Source organism: Microchirus variegatus, assembly GCF_963457635.1.
Source record: "Microchirus variegatus genome assembly, chromosome: 15".
NCBI classification, from domain to species: Eukaryota; Metazoa; Chordata; class Actinopteri; order Pleuronectiformes; family Soleidae; genus Microchirus; species Microchirus variegatus.
In genome coordinates, this window is record NC_139816.1 from 8,742,317 (window position 1) to 8,767,153 (window position 24,837).

Genomic DNA, 24,837 nt, shown 5'->3' on the forward strand with positions numbered 1-24,837 from the left:
ATCGCGTTAGCATAGTTATGCTAGCACAGCTGGAAACAGTTTAGCTGGTTCTTTATTTTGAATAAAAGTCATTATTTATAATCTTGTAACTCTGTAACAACTCGTTTGATGAATAAAAGTGTGACTTTTAATGGAAAACACACAAAAAGTTGTATAGGTGACCCCAAACCTTTGAACGGTAGCATATGGAGATGGTTGAAAAGGAAGCGAGAGAGCGTAATCCTGCGTCTGCTAAACTAAAAATAACCACAACAACACTGCAATGTTGCCGCCACAACGTCTCTAAGTGTTTAAAGGTGCATTATGTCATAAATCTAAAGCAACTGGCCATAAAATCCTCCTAATATGTCACAGAGACTCAGGAATAATGTTCACATAACAAACTGAACTCACCAACAACAACAGTACAGACAAAATATTTGCATTAAAAAAAATATTTTGCAGGCTGCAAATCATGTTTATGTTTTGAAATCATGTTTTGGCATGTGGCGCCACCTACCGCCGTCTACCAATCATTGCAGTCAGTAGAGTGTCAGCTGCCGAGCAACCACGGGTTGCTGCAGTTATGTCAGTTATGTTTGAATTTGAATGTAGTAACCGTTTTTGGCCACATTCTTGCATACGGCGCCTTTAAACACGGCTCTCCTGATAAAGCGTGACGGACTGGAAGTCACAGTGACAGCCGAGGACAGGAAAACACAACCACAAGCCCGGTGGAGTAATGGACGCCAGGACGCAGTCGCACTAGGGAACACACAACACGGCACAGACAGAGCGAGTCTCCTGTGTCGGGGGGGGGGGGGGGGGGGGGGGGCGACAAACACAATGCCAGCGGTCGTGTCATTACATGAAGGATCACTTGCTTGCTCGCCGCAGCTGCTATTTACATATAAATGCAGCAGAATGTGGTCAAAAGTTCACTTCTTCCTCTTCTTCCTTTCACTGTTTCGCGCCCACGACACTCCAGAGATGAACTCATAACTCGATTCATAAAATGACCGGGCAGGGGGAGAGAGAAAAAAAAAAGTCACAGGAAAAAGCTGCTGTGCACGGGGGGCACAGTTTTTACAAGCGCTCTAAGTTTACTCTTCCAGGAATGCCGTGAAACATCAGGGTCGGGTGTTGTTTCACAGTCCTGGCTTCTTCTTCTTTTTTTTTTTTCCCCCCTCCTCTCCCCTTGCATTCCTTCCCCCCCTTTTTTTCTGTTTGACGTTCTTTGTCTTGACCGCTTGCACATGGACGATGGAGAAGGGGGGGGAGAGAGAGACACTGGTGGCTTAATCCGCTGCCAGAGGCATGCTAAAGCCATCTGGGCCCAAAACCAAACGTCAGGGCTTCTCCTATATATGTGGGGACGGAGGAGGGGACGAGGCAGGCGGGCAGTCGTGGTGGGGGGGGGGGGGGGGGTACGGAAAGTTAGGAGAGACAGAAAAGGTAGGAGGTACAACAAGGGGGCTAAAGGAGGAGGGGGGGGATTTGGAACAAGAACCAGGCTAACACTGACGCATTCTGTCTTTTGTGGTTTCCAGTCCTGACCCTGTGACCCTATACATCCTGTCGAAGGAGAGGCGGAGGAGGAAAGACGAGATGGCAGCTATAGGCACTGGCTGCATGTATGTATATATGTGTGTGTGTGTGTGCATATATTAGAATAAAAGTGAAGATGTGTCCCTCAGGTGTGACTTTTCTCACCCTTCTTCCTGTGTGTTTACATCCACTCCCCTGCACAAATGTGTGTGTGTGGTGGGGGGAGAGGGGAGAGGGAGGGAGGGGGGAACAATAGTCTCTCCAACATTCCCACTCTCCTGCTGAGAGCACTCGTCTGTCTCCTGCATTCCTTTGCCCATTCATCTCTTTCTCTCTCTCCTGGACAGAAAAAAAAACTCTTTACCCGGGGGGAGGAGGGTGTGCGTCTTAAAAGTGGAATCAGTCCCCTTGAACACAAACCTCCTCCCCCTTTTCTTTTCTTTTTCTTCCTCTCCTGTTTTACTTGGTTAGTGAAGCAGCAAAGCTTAAAGAAAAAAAAGGGAAGGAAGAGGGAGGAGGGGGGGGGGGAGAGAGAGAAAAAAGAAGAGGAGATGCATTCTTTCTCTCCCTCCTTGCTGTCTCTCAGTGTGTACCCGGGGTGAGTTGTGGTTTATTTTTAATGACTGGTTAAAAAAACTGAAAAAGAGAGAGAGAGAGGGAGGGAGGGAGAAAGGGAGGGCTGGGAGTCTTCCCCTCCCGGCGGCCACTTGCACACAGGCTCAGTCAACTCACACACACACACATTACTGTAGCTGTAGCTGAGTCTGGGACTTTCACAGAGAAGTCTTTAATTTGCACTCAGGCCTGGCCTCCCACACTGCACAGCCCCCAAAAACCACCCACTTACAGCCATGCACCATTCCTCAGAGTCACTCCAACATCCCTCCCTCCCCTCCCTCCCTCCCCTCCCTCTCTCCAGAACAGTGAAAGCATCATGAACTCTCCACCACACAATTAAGCTGTCAGTAGAGGAAAAAAAAAAAAAACTCTGCAAAAACTTCCCAATATTCTGTAAACGAGAACAAAGCAGAGAAATATGTCCTCGGTCGGGAGATTTAATTCAACCTTCCTCCTCCTCCTCTTTTTTTTTTTCGTTCCCTCAGGGGCTTTCGAGTGCCCTGCCCAGCTCCAGCATGCAGGAGCCATGAGGATCATCCACAGTCGACGCTGAGGAAATCCTTCTTTCCTTTGGTCTCTGTGATGCCAAAACACAGACAGGAAGAGGGGGGAAAAATATAACAGGGAGGAAAAAGAGTTGGGGGGGGGGGGGGGTGTACAAGGCCCTACCTGACAGATCAGCGCCTGTCCACCTGATATAAACACAGCAGGTGGGCTCAATTTTGTTTTTTTCATTTGGGGGGGGGGAATAATCCTGGAGGAAAACCGTAGATGGGAACTCTGGTGTGTTTTCTCTCTGCAGAATGAAGGAGGTGGAGGTGGAGGTGGAGGGGGGGGGGGGGGGGGTGCAGGGGGGGACAGCAGGAGAGCAATGCCGCAGCCATTCTTTGTCTTTGCCGTAGCCCTGTCAGTTCCTCCCTGTGCCTCTCCTCTCCAATCGCTCCCTTCTCGAGCGAATGAATGCCACTTTTCCTCGATTTAACACTTCCTGTGTCAAACGGCCACTCTTCACCCCACCCTCCGTTAACGGCCATAATCAAAGCACCGCAGGGGGGGGGGGGTAGGGGTCATAACAAGACCCGGGGACCAATTAAGTCGTAAGTAAACACAAACAACACCTAGTATATAGCGGCAGCCGCAGAGCAAAGACCTCTAAATCCTGCAGATTTATATCCACATTAAGTGTTAGTGATTCTGCTTCCAGAGCGTGTACAGGCAGGAAGTCACTCTCTCTATTCAGGTCATGGAAGTACACGATAATTAGAAACATGTGAGTGACAGGTGCAGATCTGCATAGGTTACTTACGATCACACAACATTACACCACTGTTTGGGCTTCTATTCAACACTTGGAAAGCGAAGGACACACGCTGAGGATACGGTGACATCTAGTGAACAACTCTATATTGCAAGCTGAGCTTTTTTTTTTTCTTGTTTACATTTTTGATTTAAAGGACAAATCTACACATAAACAGTGTGAAAGATGGAAAGTAAGACTACGGATGCTTAGAGTGCAATGACTAACACATTGAGACACAAAGAGATGCTGAGTGTTTTTTTTTACCCCCCCTCTTCTCTCCCTCCTCGTGTCAATGAAAGAGCGACAGTGCAAGTTCCCACTGGCTTGCATTCTCAGACAGTCGTGACAGGATGAAGTAATTACTGAGCGGCTGACACACCGACCAGCATGGCTCGGATTTATCTCCCCTCCAGGAAGGGAGATAGCCAAATCACAGTTTACCCACATCGAGGCTCCCAGTTGGGGCTTGATCCCACAGCTGCAAAACACTGAAAGCCACACAGACGACTGTACAGTCAAACAAGCACACACACACACACACACACACACACACACACACACATTGCTGAAGAAGCTCAAAACTTAAGCTACAGCTGCCAACCACAACTGAGAAACACACACTCCTTTTTTTCCCTCCTCCCTATTCCACAGGGGCAGGCCCTGTGTGTTACCACATGCCTCGGCCCAGCCCTCGTTTCCTGTCAAACACACCTTCTTCGTGCACCATCAAAGTGAGAGGAATGACAGTGTGAGGCAGGTGAGAGAGAGAGCGGCGGAGTCTAGAGGAAGACAGATGACACCAGAGTAGTGTTTAATTTACATCTCTCTCGTCGAATAATTCCACCTTGGTGCTGCTTGACGGAACCTTTGATCCGCTGACACACAGGTGCATGCTGCTGCTATTGCCGAGGCAGGGCTTTATCTGTGTCCCTGTAATTAACGCCAGAACAGGAAGTAGAAAACACTTCATATGTGTGTGTGTGTGTGTGTGTGATAGAGCCCGAGGAGCGAGAACGCAGCAGGAGGGATCGATGGGAGTTTTTGAAGACGCATTCCTGAGCAGCGTTGTCACGGGCACCTCGTTTGATCTCAGGCAACAGAGCGCGGCTGTCACTCGTGACACACTCACACACACACTCACACACTTGTGTGTCTGCGATCCACACGTACACAAAGAAAACCACTCTGTTTGCGTTGATAACGTGCAGAGAAACAACCTTAAAAGAAGCCTCTCTTCTGTGGTGGAACACACATTGTACAGGGATGAGTCACTGTAGTGAAACATCAGCAGCCAATTAGGGTTGGCTCTATAAGTAGTCGCACAGCTCCCTCTAGTGGTGACAACATGGAATTACAAACAAAAAGTTATTGCAACAAATCAGTGCGCCTTTAATTTTTTTTAATCTGTCTTATTAAGCAACAATATTTTTTTTCAACATGAAAACAGAAACTAATTTTTACATGTTCCCTTTCTGCTTTATGAACTACACTATTTGTGAAGATTTTGCATGTATTATATTTAAAGGTGCATTACGTAATTAATCTAAAGCAACTGGTCATAAAATCCTCCTAATATGTCACAGAGACTCAGGAATAATGTTCATATAACAAACTGAACTCACCAACAACAACAGTACAGACACAATATTCGCATTTAAACAAATCTCTTGCAGACTGCAAATCATGTTTATGTTTTGAAATGAGAGTCTCAGCTGCCGAGCAACCACGGGTTGCCAGTTAGGTCAGAAAACAAAACCTAAAAGATCTCGATATTTTGAATTTGAATGTAGTAACCGTTATTGGCCACATTCTTACATATGGCACCTTTAAGACAGACATGGACCAGATATGAACGCCATCTTGATTACAGTCAAGTGCCTCGTGATGTATCGTCATAAAAAGAAAATACCTTTACATCCATTTTCTATATTAATAGCGTAATATTTTGAATTAGCAACAATACGTTAATCTATTTATATAGCGTATTTACATAGTGTAAATACGCTATATAATCTTGATCTTTCACTACCCATTTCTATCTTTTATCTTCTTATCTTTTTTTATCTTTTATCTGATTCTATCTTATTTTATTTTGAACTATTTTATTGTTTTTAATTGCTTTTATTTGTTTCCTCTGTATTTAATTGTTGTAAAGCACTTTGGATCACCGAAAGGATTGTTGTAAAGGGCTGTATAAATAAAGTGCATTTACATTTACATTACATTCCTGCCGAAGCAACATGGGGGTTAAGTGTGTCTTGCCCAAGGACACATCTGCATGCAGACTAGCAGAGACGGGAATTGAACCCACATCCCTCCAGTTGAAAGACAACTCAGTCCACCACGTATAGAAAATTATGAGGCTGCAAAAAGATTAGAAAAATACAAAAAAATTCAACTAAGTTTTTCGTGAATTACATCAAATCACGTTGAAGCTAAAACTATATTTTGAGTGGATTTACGCTCCTGCTGAACTATGTTAGTATTCATTTATTTGTTTTTCTCTTATTTGAGCCCTTAAACTGCAGATTATTCACTGGGAATCACTGTTGCCGTTCGTCCTCCCCCCTGATCCTTCACTCTCCGGTCTGTGTTTATAAGTTTCCCATCGTCCAAAGCTTCTGTAAATGTGGACGCCTCGTATTTTTTTTAAAGTGTTTGCTGAGTGGAGAACAAGTGTCTGGCTTTCACTTGGCAAGTAAAAATGGACTCAGAGCACTTTACAAGTCCCAGTCCCTCCCACACATTCCATTCATTCACTGCTGCAATATACAGTCAGTCTTCTCATTTTGATTGTTGTATTTTCTAAATATAGAGAAGAATAATACTGAGACTTGGCTGAAAAAATACACAGTACAGCTTCCAAATCGAGCTCATATTTAACACGATAACGCAATAATTACTGCTCATGAGACGCAGACGAGAGCTGCTCCAGTAGAGAGGAAGACGAGGATTGTATCAATAAATCTTCACTGAAATAATAAAGCAAGGATATAAACGTTAAAGTGCAGCAAACCAATTATTTCATTCTATAATCTGAAAAGAAGGCATGGACTCTTACATGAAACCGTGTTTGTTTTAAACCTTTTAAATGTACTACTCAACTATTTGGTCACAACGAAAATTCACTCGTCCTTTGATGACGCATATCGGCGGGACTTTCGAAGTTAAGGCTATTTTGTTGACATATTATTGTTTCAGAGGGGTTGTTGTACGGAATTATGTAAACTTAAATCAACAAAAATAAGTCTTATAAGGGTCAAATCATGCTTTCAAAACATGCTCTACCAAACGGTTGACTTGTCATTTTATGGTAAAGGTAGAGAAGCTAGGTTAGTGTCGTTAAAATGATAGTTTTAATTTATTGATCAAGAAATTGCACTTTTATTATGAACAGACGTCTCAACCATTTGGTAGAGGACTGTATCTGAAATATTGTAGGGTCTAATTAAAAAAAAAAAAAAATATATATTGATTGTCGTTATTGTTAACATAAGTGAATAAAACATGCAAATAAATTATTTTTTCTTTTACTTTTTCTTGGTGCGTACCTTAAAGGGTACCACACTAAATATAGCAAACAATCTTTGCTATAATCTTGCCAGCTGGGAAAAATGAATAAAAAAATAAATAAAAAAAGTCATTCGTGTATAACCTTTTATCGCACACAAACACTTTAAATGCCAATGCATTTCCTAACAGCCCGGCTGCTCAATTTATGGCTGCGTAAGCGCTGTGCCCCTGAGAAAACAAACGTATTTATCTGGATCAATTTTGAGGCCGAGCCTGGCACTCGTGATACGTGACTGAGGGGGAAACTAATCATCCCACGGGGTAAAGTAGGTACAGGAGACCTGGGAATGTGATTCAGCTGGAGAGAAAGAAGATTACTTAAGAGCAAACGGATAAATAAAAACATAAAATAGTTTTAAAACAAGCTACCGATTTAAAGTCTAGGACTGGAATAAATTCACAATTGCTGGTGTCATAATGACTCAGGCCTTCCTGGATCCATGTGTCCACAGCTGAGCGTTCCCTACATCATACTTGGGATGCCTCTGCTGCTTAAACGCGACATAACATGGACATCGCACATGACTGAGGCCTAAAGTCTGATCTCAGCGCGGTCCCGGACGTGGTTTTCCGAAAATAGAAAGCCGGAAAAAGCTGGAGGAGGGGCGAGGCGGGACAGGCGGATGCCATAGCTGGCATCAGTGACATGTTTGAGGCTTTAGGGTCAGAGTGAGCAGAGACACCGTTTTGGGGGGCGACGACGGTTCTGCAGATCACCCTCACAGGTGTCACAACCAAGGTGTCAAGTACACCCGCCGTATCTTCTGGATTATCATTTCAGAGGTGACACAAGTCTGAGATTAACCTAAATAACGGGACACAGAAAAAGCTGTGTGTGCAAAAAAAAATAATTGTACTGTTTATACTAAAGAGTTTTGTTTTAAAATATCAAAATGTAAAAAAAAAAGATTAAAGAAGAATATATTCCAGACTTTGTCCCATTTATCTATTATTTAACATTTATTACTTGAAGAAGACTCATCCATTTTCCCTGTGAGGCATGAATAAGCAGAAAGCATGGGTTGGGCTGTAGAAGAAGTCAAGCTACACCCGGTAATTGCACAACATCCGGTTCAGCCTTTCACAATAACAGTCAGCAACGCATTTTAAAATCCATTAACTATTCTTTTTGACCTTATAAACCGCGCTTATTTTTTACTGTTTACACATTTAAATGACCATAATCAGAAAAAGTCGGTTACAACGTGCTACACGGGTCACTGTTAACATGAATAGTTTTATTTTGAAAATCAGCTCGTCTCACTTCCTGCGCGAACTCGTCGTTGTGTTGATGACGCCGTCAGTCAGTCGCTACAAACACACACAACAGCGGCTTGTACTCACAAACACGGACCCAGTAGTCACACATGCCCAGCAGCGCGCGGTACAAGCGGTGAAGGAGCGTCATTTAAACCGCCGTGGGGGAAGCCGAGCCGAGCCGAGCCGAACCGAGCCGAACCAACACAAGCTCAGTGTCTCTGTCTGCCGCTATTCCCGTTTCACTCTGACGATATTGGATCTAATGTGAGGACGTGGACGCGCCTTGATCGCGCCCCCGTCCCCTCCTTATTTAAACACTTAATAACAGGCAGCACTGGGTGGGACAGTCCCGCTCACTCATGATGAAACTTTACTGGAATACACTTCCACAACTTTCCCCTAATACATGTTTATTTCATTATTTTATATGTAAAATTGTTCTAAAACATGACCTGGGCCCCCCTTTGCTGATGTTCTGTGGCCTTACTTTTATTTTTTTTCATAATAATACATTACATTTGTCACATTATAAGTGGTTTACTTTTGATTCCATTTAATATCTGCCTGTTTTTGTCATTTAAAGTTTCATTTTCATGTTCTTTTTTTTGTAAACTATAAATCAAATAATGTTTCAAATATAATCTCCCAGAGCCAGATAATTTGCAATATCAGGATGGATTATCAAGATATATAGAAGGATATTTTAATTCCAAATGACTTAATTTGTCTTTAAAACATCACGAAAAGCATTTAATTAATTTAAAATAAAAGTAAATTATAAACAAAATGTTATTTACTTCAGGCCATGATATTAGTGGTGTAGCTGGCTTATACCATTATTGTCTTAAAAAAAGGGGGGGAGTATAAATGGTTCTGGATTCAGATACTATATTATCTATATATAATAGCATATATACATATTATGTATGTAATGTAAGGAAAAGATTTAAATGTAAACAACTAATTTAAAAACAACAATGAGGTGATTTTTTTACGCTATTATTCTTACAATTATTAAAAGTCTGTACACTGCAGCCTTTAAAAAATGGCTAATGACTGCCACCCTGTGGTTTAGCAAAGACTGATGCAGTTGACTTCCTTGGAGCATTTTTTTTTTTACACCATAATAATTAATTCCAGATTCATATTAGATGCACTCCTTATTTATTAGTACGTCTGTTTGCATATCATAGCTGTCCACGTGCTCACATCTGATCTGTATGTCGCAGAAATGATCACCTTCTATATAGATTATAGATCACGGCCTCGTCTCTGCAGGACGACGCAGCAGGAAGAGCAGGTGGCTGGATCTATAGTAACTGACAGGAGCAGCACGGACACAAAGGAAACTCGGCTCGGTGTTAAAAATGTGTCAGACCTAACGCTTCCACGGGGACCTTTCCCACCTGTGCTCCTCCTCAAATACACCTCAGTGACAGTGGAACTAATGAGGGTGCACGCACACACACACACACACACACACACACACACACACACACACACACACACACACACACACACACACACACACACACACACACACACACACACACACACACACACACACACACACACACACATACTCTACTTAGAGCACTGCATTGACTTCAATTCATTTGGAATGATCACCTTGCCCTTTATTCCTGACCTTAACCGAACCACAATTTAAAATTATAGCCTTAAACCTAACCAGGTTTCCTCATTGGGTCCAGGTACAGGTAACAAAGACAGTACACACGCGCATGCGCACGCACGCACGCACGCGCGCACGCACGCACGCACACACTTTACTAACACATGAGTCACTGTGACATATGACAAACAAATTTCAGCTTGGCTCTGGGAGATCTGTGTGGGCTGGTGGAGGTGCGTGTTCTCGTACTTGCGCCATACTGAGGACACAGTGAGGGTTTTTAACCAACACAGTGAGGTCATTTTTTACAAAGCGTCGACATTTTGGACGGTCCTCACTTTGTTTTTCATTGAAATCACTTCCTTAGGTTGTAAACACGCTATACTCTAAACACTTTTTTTTTTAAACAGAGATCCTCAATTTGGTACAAAAACCCGTTTTCCAGCCGTGGTGTTTCACACACGTTTTGCTCTGGGGCTCCACCTGCAGACATTTTATGGTACTGCACCCAGTAGTTCTTTATCGATGTCATTCATTAAGTAGATATTTGTAATTGCGTTGATTTATAAAGTGGAAATGCTGGTCCTCACTTTGCCAGCACTTTTACCCGGTCCTCAGTAGTAGGTGTGTGTGTGTGTGTGTGTGTGATGTTGATTTAACCGGACTTCAGTGGTCTGTATCGCTGTCACTTCGACTTAGCACACAGTCCTCACACGCTCTAGCAGAATGGACATTTTTTTTGGAAAAGTGCCAGCGATGGCAGTGATTGGTAATTGGGTCAAGCTGTCTGGTAGTTTTTTTTATCCACTCACTCACACTGTTTAAAAAAAAAGAAAAAAAAAAAGATATTGGGTATGGAGTGCTGTATTATACTGAGCCCCTGGGGGCAGTGTTGTACAGGATTTAGTCCACTCTGTGGCACTGTACAGTCAAGTGTTTGGAGCTCCATCTGATTTAATAACAGTAAAGCCTTAAAAAACATTGCAGTGAAAGTGGTTTTACAAGACTGAAGGAGACAAACTGAGCGCGGAAATCCACTAGTATGATTTTATAAAAAATATATACTGCCTGTAAAATATGTCTTTAAAGAAATAGAAATAGAAATTCTAGGGGAATACACTTTCTAAGAGTTATATAACATGTCTACATGAAGACGGCGAACATAAATTAGACCTAAAAATGGTAAATGGTTACATCACGTCATTCCATTTGCACCACTCTTTCGACATTTTATTTTGACACTTATCTTATATCTTATATTGTTATTTTTGTATTTGTTATTATTGTAACTTTTGCAAATTTTGCAATTTTGGAGCAACCTGGAACAAGAATTTCCTTCAGGATTAATAAGGTTCTGTCTTATCTTATCGTATTCTTGTACAATAAAGGTGATTTTTTTTTTTTTTTGCATAACAGAACAGTAAAAGAGAAAATAAATATAATTGTTATCTTTGAAATAAGCCAAAAAAAAAAATCCTGGACAACTGAAATGATCTTCTTAAACCTTATTATCTATAATTATCTATAAACGTGACATCCTTTGTTGTTTTCTCTGATTTCCTGGCAAAAGGGTTTTAATTTGAAAAATCTCCGTCCTGTTATGGAGCAGTTTTGGTGGATATCATATATCTTTAATATTGCATTTCCCCAAAGAAATAACCTTTAAGAAAGAGAGTGAGACCAACAACATGATCTGTATTTACTGTATCCTTTTTGTATCATAACAGTAAATAGAAAACTGTGCCCAGAGATGTGTCAGGAAAATGAAATTAAAAGGGTGGAAATGACTTAAGGAGCGCTTTATTGATCGCGGCGACTCACAGTCATTCAATTAAACATAGTGTTGTAACCTGAGAGGAATAACTCAAGTCCTGGACTGGATAATTGACAGAAACACAGACAATATGGCATCTTTCCCGAGATCCAATACCTGTGAGTAAATGAAGCTTAATTTTCTCTTCTAAGCAAAACAACAGGTGGGTTTACCCACACACATAACCCCATGTGTTGTGAAAAGGCAGCTGTTGTGTGTGTGTGTGTGTGTGTGTGTAAAGGCCAAGGGAGGGGAAGACATCGCAGCGAGAGGAGGTGAAGGATACGTTAACTGGAGACGACGTGGGGTGGAGGAGCTGCAGCTCACCGGCAGCCAAATCCTCACATTAACCGATTGCTATGGATTTTTTTTTTCCTCAAAGCTTTAGAGGGAGGATCTACTCCAGATTTTTGTTAAACCGATCCTAAGGAGCTGGTGTCTGAGGCAACAGCTGTATGTGTGTGTATGTGTGTGTATTTAGGACCATTACTGACATAAACACTGACCTTTTTGGGCCCAGTATTCTAAAACCTGGTCCCAAGAGCCTCATTTCTGAGGAACTGGTTTACATTTTAGGCTAAAATGTAAATTGTGGTGAGGTTAAGTTTAGGAATAACACATTGTTTAGTCTGTCCAAGGGAATAAAAATAGCACTATTTTGATAACATTTCACTTAAGTAATAGTAAAAGTACATGTGTAAAAATGTACTCAAGTTAAAGTAAAAAAGTAGCGACTAAAAGTTACTTAATTACTATTTGAACAAGGTTGGGGTTCTTTCATTAACCTGACCTCATCATTCACCTGTCATTCCGTCATTCACCTGTCCTCGCCATTCACCTGTCATTCCATCATTCACCTGTCCTCATCCTTCACCTGTCCGCATCATTCCCCTGTCCTCATCCTTCACCTGTCTGCATCATTCACCTGTCTGCATCAGTTACCTGTCCTCGCCATTCACCTGTCATTCTGCCATTCACCTGTCCTTACCATTCGCCTGTCCTCCTCATCAATCACCTGTCCTCGTCAATCACCTGTCCTCGCCATTCACCTGTCCTCATCATTCACCTGTCCTCGTCATTCATCTGTCCTCGTCATTCACCTGTCCTCATCATTCACCTGTTCTCGTCATTCACCTGTCATTCTGCCATTCGCCTGTCCTCATCGTTCGCCTGTCCTCCTCATCAATCACCTGTCCTCATCATTCACCTGTCCTCGTCATTTACCTGTCCTCACCATTCACCTGTCCTCATCATTCACCTGTCCTCATCATTCACCTGTCCTCGTCATTTACCTGTCCTCACCATTCACCTGTCCTCATCATTCATCTGTTCTCGTCATTCACCTGTCATTCTGCCATTCTGCCATTCGCCTGTCCTCCTCATCAATCACCTGTCCTCGTCTTTCACCTGTCCTCCTCGTCAATCACCCGTCCCTGTCAATCGCCTGTCCTCTTCATTCACCTGTCCTTGTCAATCACCTGTCCTCGTCGTTCACCTGTCCTCCACATCAATCACCTGTCCTCATTAATCACCTTTCCTCGTCAATCACCTTTCCTCATTAATCACCTTTCCTCATCAATCACCTGTCCTCATGATTCACTTCCAAAGTTTCCGGCGCATGCTTTTTTTTATTTTTCAATACAGGCCATTAAATAAAAGATATTTAAGTCAAATGTTAAAAATCACTTTAAAAAATACATGTACTCAATTACAGTAACACGAGTAAATGTAATTCCTTACTTTCCACCTCTATGGTTAAGGTTCGGCATAACGCTTTGTTTAGGTTGCACAAAAGAATGGAAGTTCATGCAGAATCTGAAGAAGAACATCTGCATAAACCTGTGTGTGTGTGAATGCGTGAGCACCACATGCCAGTTTGATCGCCAGAAAGGAAGGCAATCACTTGGCGTTTCAAAGAGAAGAGATCAAAGGACGCCCCCTTTACTCCCGTCCTCAGGATTAAAAAGACCATCAATAATAATGGGCTGGAGCAGCGAGGCCAAACTGGAGGGAAGAGTGCGAGCGGATGCTGAACGAGCTCGTCTTTGTGCCGCGTCAGTGTGTGAAACTCTGGCCGTTTGCCGTCGGCACAAGTGAGAGCAGAAATAAAAACACGAGCACACGGGGTGTGTTTTATTTCCACGGGCAGGAGCCTGAACCATTCTGTGGGAACTTCATGCAATATTCACCACAAACAACGTGTTCGCTTCTCACTTCAGGCTTCCAGATGAAGTGTAAGAATGTGTGCGTGTGTGAATGCCTGTATATACTGTATGTTTCTCCTGCATCACAGAACAACACATGTAAACAAACTCTGTTTACTCTACTACTACATGAATATGAGATTATATAATACATACTGTTATGTAAGACCTAGTTTTTCTCCTCTAAGGGTGTGTTTTCTGTGTACTTAGGGCAAAAAGTATAACTCTTGTGTAACGTTTCAGCATGTTTACATTAAGACATCGACATCATATTGGAGGGGAGGTAATCATGACTCTCACTTCACATTCTTGTATTCCCAGCTATGAATATGTTCCGATATTGATGCAGACTCAAAAAAAGAAACAAAATAAATATTATTGAAAGGTGCCATATGTAAGAATGTGGCCAAAAACGATTACTACATTCAAATTCAAAATACCGAGGTCTTTTAGGTTTCGTTTTCTGACGTAACTGGCAACCCGTGGTTGCTCGGCAGCTGAGACTCTACTGTCTGCAATGATTGGTAGACGGCGGTAGGTGGCGCCACATGCCAAAACATGATTTCAAAACATAAACATGATTCGCAGTCTGCAAAATGTTTTTTTTAATGTAAATATTTTGTCTGTACTGTTGTTGTTGGTGAGTTCAGTTTGTTATATGAACATTATTCCTGAGTCTCTGTGACATATTAGGAGGATTTTATGGCCAGTTGCTTTAGATTTATTACATAATGCACCTTTAATGTGCTGCATTCAGACGTCTTGTATTGTCAGAAAAGCTAACAGACACTGAAAAGTGGATGTTTCTTAGAATAATTACTATAATTACAGAGATTAATGTTATTTTTTTCTTTGATTGACAAATTGCTTAATTGACTGCTTCAGTCCTACAATTACAGGTCACTCAAAGTTTGACGAGTTCAGCGTTTGATTGCTTTCCAGACACTTTAAATCAAACATAGAAAAACACTTTTTGTTAAGTGAAATAATGCCAGGATCTTTACACGAGTAAATAAACCTGGCTATATTTATGCATATGGGATTTCTGTATGCATGTAAATGCAGATTTTTAAAGTGTCATATTTGTGTTCTCGTTTATTCATGATAAATAATGTGTAGTGCAATCAAAATATTACTTCTGGTAAAAGTCAAAAGTCAACAAGTGGCAAAAAAAGGCAGAAAATAATGTGATCTGTGTGTAAAAGTCCGAAAATACAAGTGGTTAAAAAACTATACCGGACAGACGAAACATATTCAGACTGAGATCTTTTCCCATCCTTCCTCCAGTCTCTCTTTCTTCCTCTCCTCTTCAATCTCACTCTTTCCCCCAGGAGGAGGAAAAAGGAGAGGGGAGCTAATTAATTACAGTGACTGACGACTCAGTGCTGGAGATCTATGGAGGTGATGAATTGTGCGGCGGCACAACTATGACATTAATCTGAATCAATCCCCCCCCACCTTTCCCTTCACTACCAACCACAGTGAACTGCACTCCCTATAACACACACCGCTCTGACCCAGGCTTTCCCTTGTCTTGTTTCGTTTGAAAGCCTCGGTCACTGTATCCTCGGAGTCCGGGGATATAATTAGGTCGGCGGCAAATAAAAGGTCAGCGGTCAGCGGAACACAATGAGCTTTGTAAGGCAGCTATACATGTGTGAAATTATCAGCAACCACAAGGCAGAACAATATCTGCTTTTTGTGCTTTCTCATCATCAGGCGGGAAAAAAAATTGGGTGTTAAAGGACTCATATTAGACCCTATTTCTACAAGTCACCAGAGCAGTTCAATCACTCTGCCAAAACAGCCCTGTTCAGAACGCTCGGTTTTGAGTGCCTGTCTCTTTAAGTGCAAATGAGACACAGGAAACGACATCAGTGTCACTGACGCTACGGCAGCTAACAGCAGTTAGCATTTGGAAAAGCCATCATTTGGCACATTGCCGTCATATATATAAAATGAGCCCACTGGAAGCGTAAATCCTCTGAGGCTGAAAGTTTGTGTAGAACTCTGTGCTGCCAGACGTGACGTCACCAAAAAATAATCTGAATTCCTCAAGATTCGCGATTTGGCTGTTGACATTTTTCAAATGGATGTTCATGTCAGCCGTAACCAGGTGCTTTTTGGACGATACAATTTACAAATATCAACATCGTGTGCCATTGGATAAGACTGGGAACTAGCAAAAGAGACCATAAACTCCGCAGGATGTTTAGAGACAACAGCCAACAACCTTTTCGACAACAGAAGAAGTAGTCGTCAAGGACGGTCATCCGAACCAGACATGTCCGAGGGAGATGTAGCATCGTTCCCTTCTTCTAATTTGGTAGTAATGCGTCATATTCCCTGCGTCCAGACTTGCGTCCGCCACCCGATGGTGAAGTGAGATACTACATGACCCTGACGAGCGAGTTTCGCAGGGTCCGCGGTATGGCGTGTACGCGGAATTATACCAGGGCGTTGAATCATTTTTGCAGCCAGTAGAGACGCCCCCTGGTGGCTATTCAGTTACCTGAATCGGGAAAACTACGTTCATTATGTAATACATAGTGCTGGGCACGTTTACGCACATTAACGCATGTCACGTTTTCATGACGACTGCCCGGAAAAAGACGCGTGTGACGTCATGTTTACGTGCCGCGGCACCGGAGTCCAGTCACCGTTTACCAGTTAGCTCATTTAGCGCTGTTAGTGTGCCTACAGTCGAACTGGAGCGGTCTGTTTATTAAACGAAAACAGTAGAAGCAGCTCCAAATAAAGTAGCGTACCTGTGTTACTGCGTATGTGTGCCTCTGTTTTTAAAGTTTAGCGTTAGTTTAGAGACCCATTTTAACAATCGGGAGTCACGTAAACATGACGTCACGCGCGTCTTTTTCCGGTCAGTCGTCAGGGAAACGCGGCATGCGTGAATGTGCGTTAGCGTTGACGCCGGTAATGCCGTTAACCACCGCTAAGGTGTTAATGTGGCCAGCACTAGTAATATATGGTTGCAAGGAACAATATGAAAACGTCAGTAATGCAACATTATGGCCAAATGCTGTAATAACGTTATCTCGCTGAACACCAACTTTAAACTCAGAATTATGAATTTAAACATATATTCTGAATTTAAAGTCCGAATTCTGAGTTTAAAGCCAGAATTTCTGTTTAAAGTCAGAATTATGAGAATAAAGTCAGAATTATGAGAATAAAGTCAGAATTTCTGTTTAAAGTCAGAATTCTGAGTTTTAAAGTCAGAATTATGAGAATAAAGTCAGAATTATGAGTTTAAAGTCAGAATTATGAGTTTAAAGTCAGAATTATGAGTTTAAAGTCAGAATTCCGAGTTTTAAAAGTCAGAATTCCGAGTTTAAAGCATGAATGTTCGTTAGCGTTGACGGCGGTAATGCAGCTAACCGCCGCTAACTACCGCTAAGGCGTTAATGTGGCCAGCACTAGTAATATATGGTTGAAAGGAACGATGTGAAAACGTCAGTAATGCAACATTATGGCCAAATGCTGCAATAACACCAAAAACACCACAGTTTTGATTGTGTTATCGCGACATTAACGGCAACTCCTACAGGTCAAGTATATTTCATCTAAAAAAGAAAGCACCTGTATCATGTTTAGCAGCAGCAGCAGCAGCAGACGTACAGAGCATCTGTTGAGCCCCCGAAAAACTAGAGTTTAGTCTCTACAAACGCTCCGTCTGATAGATGGTTTTCATTATCTCTGCCTTCCTCAGGGGAAGAAGCTCCCAGTGCCCTTTCTCTTTGATCGTATCAGTCTCCTGTTATAGATCAGTAACTACCACCGCACACAGAACAATCAACTCACTTCTTCTATTGCCTTTAATTGTATTGCCTGTTCTTCAGCTGTCAATAAGACATTTAACAATTTAACACCTGGGTGCAAACCTCATATTTTGACTACTTTTATGAACTGGAGAGAGTCAGTTATAGGGAAACTTTAAACGGCATTAAATAAATGTTTGCTCAGAGTCAATTTCAATTGATTGAACTCGTTTTTTTGCATACGCTTTCAATTTGCAGTAAATGTGTTTTAATTAGCTGCCCGTGGCCTCGTCAGCTCGTCGTTTGGCGGTGGAAACGCTGTCGTTTGTTTTTAATTGGCATAATTACAAAGGGAAAGCCATTGTGCGTCGGGGCCACGGTGACTCAATGCGTACGCGATGTGAAGGAATGACGTTTTTTTGGGGGGTTTTGTAGTGTAGGGAAGACGCAACCCAGCACTGGGGTGGGTGCCAGCATCACTCAGCATCAATACTGCATGCAGTGATGCTGGAAAACGCCTGAATGCTCCAGACCGTGAAGCACACAAGAGGACTAAAATAAGACTCAGCCACCACTGAAGCTTTTATGTTGGGAAAAAAAAAACAGCTCTGCATTCATTATATTGTAAGCTGAAAAGAAAACTGGGTCAGATGGAAAATAACGGCAAGAGTTGGTCAGCTGAACACTTTTAAGTTTTTACACTATTTCCCCCAAAATAGTGTAAAAAAACTCTTTGTAGCAACCGCAGCTCTAATTTATTTATCTTTCTCTGCTGACACGATACGCACGCTGCATAAAGCACACATGTTCATTTATAGTGAGCTGTGGATTATGCACGTTTACATATTCATGAGCACACGTTTGCCACCAACCTGTGCTGCTCTGGATGGTTCTGACGGTGGTGGTGGTCGTGCGTGGAGGCGAGTTGCTCCTCCTGCTTCCCAGTGCGACGCCGCCGCCGCCGCCGCCGCCGCCTCCTCTTCCTCCGCCCTCCTCCTCCTCCTCCTGCGAGCAGCCCTTCTCGATGGCACGCACGTAGCTGTGGCTGCGCACGCGGAAGCAGCTGGCCACGGGGAGGTCCAGGGCGTCCACCGCCTGCGACTCCATCTCGCTGAACACCTGCTCGCACACCGCCTCGATCTGCCCGTTCACCTCCACCTCGCTCACCTGTCGACGAGGACAAACACACACACACACATAGATAGACATAGATAGACATATGGCATGTGCATGCAAACAGCCAGATAAATAAGAAAAGGGAGCGCACAGTGCATTTCTACAGAAGAGGATTAGGGCCAGACAGGAAAAAAACGTTTGAGTTCTGACTGTATATCAGGATTCTGACTTTAAAAATCTGAATTCTGACTTTAAACAGAAATTCTGACTTTAAACTCAGAATTCCGACTTTAAACAGAAATTCTGACTTTAAAACTCAAAATTCTGACTCTATCTCGCTGAACACCGATGTTAAACTCAGAATTCTGACTTTAAAAATCTGAATTCTGACTTTAAACAGAAATTCTGTCTTTAAACAGAAATTCTGACTTTAAAACTCAAAATTCTGACTTTAAACTCAGAATTCTGACTTTACTCCACTGTACACCGACTTTAAACTCAAAATTCTGTTTAAAGTCAGAATTATGAGAATAAAGTCAGAATTTCTGTCTACCAATCATTGCAGTCCAACCACGGGTTGCCAGTTATGTCAAAAAACGAAACCTAAAAGACCTCTGTATTTTGCATTTGAATGTAGTAACCGTTTTTGGCCACATTCTTACATATGGCACCTTTAAAGTCAGAATTCTGAGTTTAAAGTCAGAACTCAAATATTTTTTTTCCTGTGTGGCCCTAATCTTCTTCCGTACATTCCCATGCACAGGGATGAATTTAAAAAAAAGAAGGAAAAACAGGCAACACAACGTCGAATTGACTACATTTTACAGGAGTAAAAGCCAGGGAAAGCTGTTACAGAGCTATTTCACTGATTAAAGCTTCACTAGGCAGTTTTATGTGCACACACACTTAAATCACAACGTGGGGACTGCAAGTGAAAACAGCTTTCCCTGTATTACCACATTATGAAGCAGGTAGACTTGAAGATATTTGCCACAAATGAAATCAGTGTTTGATTAGGATAATTCTCCTTCCCGCGGAGAAAATGGTCCCTCTAAACAAGATGTAAGTTAATTCGCCCATCTCCATTAAGAAAAGGCAATCAGAATTTGAATTTGGCAGCGAGCTGCTGTGTGCAATTCTGACTTCTGTTTGTGCATATCACTTACTCTATGATTATGCTCGTTCAGATTGGAGCTACTTTTATCTCTACACTGGCTTCTAAAGCTTTGAGCTACATAGGAAAAGCTGCAGATGCTTCAAAAAAAAGAACTGTGCATTGGAGGGAAAACGTAAAAGACGGTTCCTGGGTAATAACAGGTAAGGATTAGCAAATGTCAAGACTGAAACTGGCAGGATTTGGGATTTCTAACTAGTGCAGCTTGTGTTTCACAACAAGATCACAGCAGGGTTTTTAGCGAGTAAAAACAAGAAAAAAACGACTGGCAAGAAAAAATGAGACTGGGTTTGTGTGTGGGTGCAGAAAACTTGCGGCTGCATTCCATTCCTTGAAGCAACCTCCGTTTTGCCTTTCAAGATCACAGGAACGGGATGCAGTCAGGACGTAGAGCTGAGAGTTTGGGTGCTTGAGGGTCAGACACGTGCGAGTAAACGCTGTAAAGCTTGGAGTCAGGAAGGTTTGTGGACCTCGGTTTAACCCACAACTAACTATGCTAACACATGTTGAATATGAGAGTGAGTGAGTGAGATAGAAATAATCCACTGGATCACTTTCCTCTGGGCCTGCTCCAGGACTGCCAGGGATTTGAAAGTGTATTTTCCTCATTGGTCCATTATTTATCCGCTGAGACAAAATTTTGCCCTTGGGCTTTAGAGGAGGAGGGATGTGGGGAGAGGGGGGGGGGGCACATATCTCCAGTTATAGGAGGCAAAGCTCGGCTCCTCTATCACTCCACAAGACATGGAAGGTATGAGGCTGTGCTCAAAGTCCACAATGAGAAACTCGTCTTATTCTCAGGCAGCCGTGACAATAAATCCTCTTTCACACTCAAATTAATGTGTGCACCTGGGATTGTTACACCCCAGGAGAACCTGGTTAAAAAAAAAAAAAAAAAAAAAAAGGTGGTTAACAATATTATGCCCTTTGCTAGTGGTTGGTGTGACGTCTAAATACGTTCCCCTGCACAGTTGCAGTCGCAGATGGACTCTACTGTCCAATGGTGTCCCAGTATACAAGCGTGTCCGCCGCTGCTCTGCTAGCAAGGCTTAACGCTAACTTTCAGCTCATCAGTACTTGGCCGTTTAGCATGTGGCTACTTGTTAGCTAGTAGCCAAAAAAAAGGAAAAACAAAAACTGTACCTGTCTGAATTTGGTCACTTTTGTCTTATTTTTTTTGTGTATTGACGTCGAGTGGGAACTGTGGTGCATGTAGCACCAGTTTCGTATAATTTTGGCTTGTAGTTGGACTAAAAGTTTTATTTTTTTTGCCTCCAACACCGCGTAAACATACTGACTTACTATGTTTACTTAAAATTATTCACTGAAATCCATTAATCAAACTGAACAGGAGGGGTTTAACTTTTATTTTACTAAAATTAAAGGTGACACTGTTAGCAACTTAACTAGGTGCTTACTAACATATATAAGTCGCATACTAGCCCTTTATTAGTAATCATTAAGCACGTATTAACGCCTTATTCTACCTCTATTACGACATGAATTAAGATTTTTCCGACATAAGGTGTTACCATGTGTTTAATATTTACTAATAAAGGGCTGGTATGCGACTTATATATGTTAGTAAGCACCTATCAACTATTTTTACTTTGTATTATTTACTTAAATGCATTAATCAAACTTAAAAGTAGGGATTTTTTAATTTTTTTTAATTAAAGGTAACACTTTAGATTAGGGAACACAAATTCACCATTAAATAGGTGCTAACTAACATATAAGTCGCATACTAGCCCTTTATTAGTAATCATTAAGCACATATTAACACCTTATTCTACATAACCTTATTCCACCTCTATTACGACATGAATTAAGGTTTTTCCCACATAAGGTGTTAATACATGCTTAATTTTCACTAATAAAGACCTAGCATGCTATTTATATGCACATTAGTAAGCACCTATTTACTTTACCTATTTACCTATTTTACTTTTTTACTTTGTATTATTCACTTAAATCCATTAATCAATTTTATTTTTTTAAATGAAAGCTAATACTTTAGATTAGGGAACACATTCACCATTAACTAGGTGCTAACTAACACATAAGTTGCATACTAGCCCTTTATTAGTTTAGTTATCATTAAGCACATATTCTTTTAAGCATCTTATTCTACCTCAAGAAAAACCTGAATTAAGATTTTTTCCTACATAAGGTGTTAATACGTGCTTAATATTTACTAATAAAGGTCTAGTATGCGACTTAAATGCACGTTAGTAAGTACCTATTTCATGGTGAACATGTGTTCCATGATCTAAAGTGTTAGCAAATCAATTTCTGTGCTGTAAAAACAGCCAGAAAAATGAATGCACGTCAACTGTTTATGCACGTGATTACTGTACATATGTTGTGTTATATAGTGGCATCTCTTGGGAAATGTCCATCATTATTTGGAGCATTCTTGAGTTATTCATAAAATCCATATGGCTGCATGCTTATGCCACCCCCCCCCCCCTCCCGTCTCTCATGTGATAGATGCCAAAGTAAGGATTCCTTATGTCAATTGGCAAACTATGCCAACGCAGAAGGATTTCGACGGGGGTTAGTTTGCCTTTCCTGCTTAATTAGTGAATCTGAATGCATGTGCAAACATGTGAGGTCTATATAACAGCACACAGATGTACACGCTAATTGGGAGAGTGGGGTTTTGGTGCAGTTCTTGTCTTTGACGGACGGTGGACTAATAATTCTGACAATTCAGGCCTTAAGGGCGGCTACAAATTGGATTCCCTCCCCCTCCTGCATGAGGTACAAAGGAGGGGGTGAAAGGGCCAAAGAGGAGCATGAGCACCTGGGTGTCACTAACCTGGCTGATGGTGCTCATGGCTCTCATGTAGCTCTCATTTCGCGAGCGGAATTTAGGCGAGGCTAGCAGCCCTGCTGGGTCCAAGCTGTCCACACTCCTATTGATGGAAACCTCACTCACCGCCCGCAGATAGCTGTGACTCCGGATCTGCAACTTGGGTGAGTGCTCTGTGGAAATCCTGCCACGAGAGAAAGGGGGAAAAAAGAAAAACAGGAAAAAAATAAGACGAGAAACAAACTGTGAGAGACAAAGGAGCGGGGAGGGGGTAGAAGAAGAGAGAGGCAGAGATGAAGTGATAAAGAGAGGGCGAGTGTAGTGTGTGTGTGTGTGTGTGAACCCAGAGATAGGGATCAATCCACAATTGCTTCAGGAGACACCGTTATCTAATCAACAAGAGCAGGACTATTGAGAAACACTTGCAGTAGCTTATGTCGTCTCGTCTGCCCTTGAAAACAACTTGTACTTTCTGAAAAAAAAAAAAAAACACCCAACAGCGAGAACACACGCGGAAATCCTTTCACATGGAAGAAAAACTCAGAACACATTTAGACAAAGAGAAGACGTGACTCATTAGCTCTCACCTGCCTAATTTGATGCTTCTTGTCTACGTGTGTGTGTGTGTGTGTGTAAGCAGCGAGTGAAACAATCCATTAATCAGGGGAAATAAAAAATAAATAAATAAATAAAAAGCCGACTCACTTTCATCTCGGTGAACATCGCGACCTACTAAACCAACTCAGAGGAAACGACGACTTCAACGCGGATTAGAAAAATCTCTTCTCAGATCAACGGTACACTCTTAGAAATAAAAGTGCTAAGTAGAACCATATAAGGTTCTTCGGCTTGTCCTCATAGGAGAACCCTTTTTGGAGAACCTGGAACCCTTTTGGAGAGTTCCACCTAGAACCCTTTTAAAACCCTTTATTCAGGAAAGGGGTTTTAAAGACTTCTCTGGATCAAAATGGTTCTTACTGGAACCATTAGTGTTACCAATAATCCTTGAAAAACCCGTTCTTCGGGAAAGGGTTTTTGAGAAGCTAATGGTTCCAGGTAGAACCTCAGCCTTTGTAGAAGAACCCTTTTGGAACCTTTATTGCTAAGAGTGTACAGTGTTTCACTTATGTTTTAAAATCACACACACACAACTCTCTGCTTTAATTATGCATCCCCCTCCTAAAAATAGAGCATCGTCACCGACCACAGCCAAGCAAACTAGATTCCTCCTCCTTTGATGGAAGGATGAAGAGAAGAGGACAGTGCAGACAAACAGGGCGGAACTTGTTGGAAAATACATATTTCTCTTAACAACCAATAACGAATGGTTGTTTTTTCTTTCTAACATTTGCTCTGGGTCAACGATAGAGATGAAAAGTTGCTTCTGTAAAAGTCATTCTAACGTAAATCCTCAGCCCCATCAGCCTCCTGGAGTCCGTCCGTGACTGTGGGTGATGCACAGACAAATTAAGTCGAGGGAGAATCCACATCCTAACATCCTAACCCCCCCCCCCCCCACACACACACACACACACTCCCTGCCTTGATTTCCCTGTGGGGCTGATTACAGGCAGGACCCAATGATTTCTATTGTGGCAACTTGATTGGCACATCCAGGCTGTAATCAGTACCACCTAAGGCGGAGGGAGAGGTCAGCCTGTCCAAGGGAGTCCACCTATGGAACAAGTGTGTTTAATGAACACGTGCTCCTCCTGACAGCCAAGAGTAAAAGGCAGTCTGCTGATTTCTATGACTTCACAGAAACACAGACATAGATTTTCTCTTCCAGTTGCAGTCAGAAGTCAGAAACGAGTCGGATGCTTCAAAAGGAGCACCGTACACGGACCAAACTCGCAGTAAACGGCATGGAACGTAAACGATCTTTTTCTTTGCCGTTTTCAAAAAAAACTTCCCCTAAAGACACCATCGTTTAAGGAAATATCTACGTCTCAAGACGCTGTAGCACATGAGAAAACGTTGTAAACATATATAATAGATATTATATTTTATATTATATATTATATA

At 42.0% G+C, this 24,837-nt stretch overlaps 1 protein-coding gene across 2 annotated transcripts in view; it reads right to left on the reverse strand.

The window, feature by feature from the left end:
• The window catches only part of dlgap1b (discs, large homolog-associated protein 1b), a gene marked incomplete at its 5' end in the record, with an annotated part of 59,621 nt that overhangs the window by 25,842 nt on the left and 8,942 nt on the right, over positions 1 to 24,837 (reverse strand). For both annotated transcript variants that reach the window (XM_083901662.1, XM_083901661.1), the window contains 2 exons: positions 18,577 to 18,871; positions 22,819 to 22,996. In XM_083901662.1, coding sequence (XP_083757788.1) covers positions 18,577 to 18,871; positions 22,819 to 22,996 — 473 coding nt within the window. The remainder of the gene's footprint in view (positions 1 to 18,576; positions 18,872 to 22,818; positions 22,997 to 24,837) is intronic.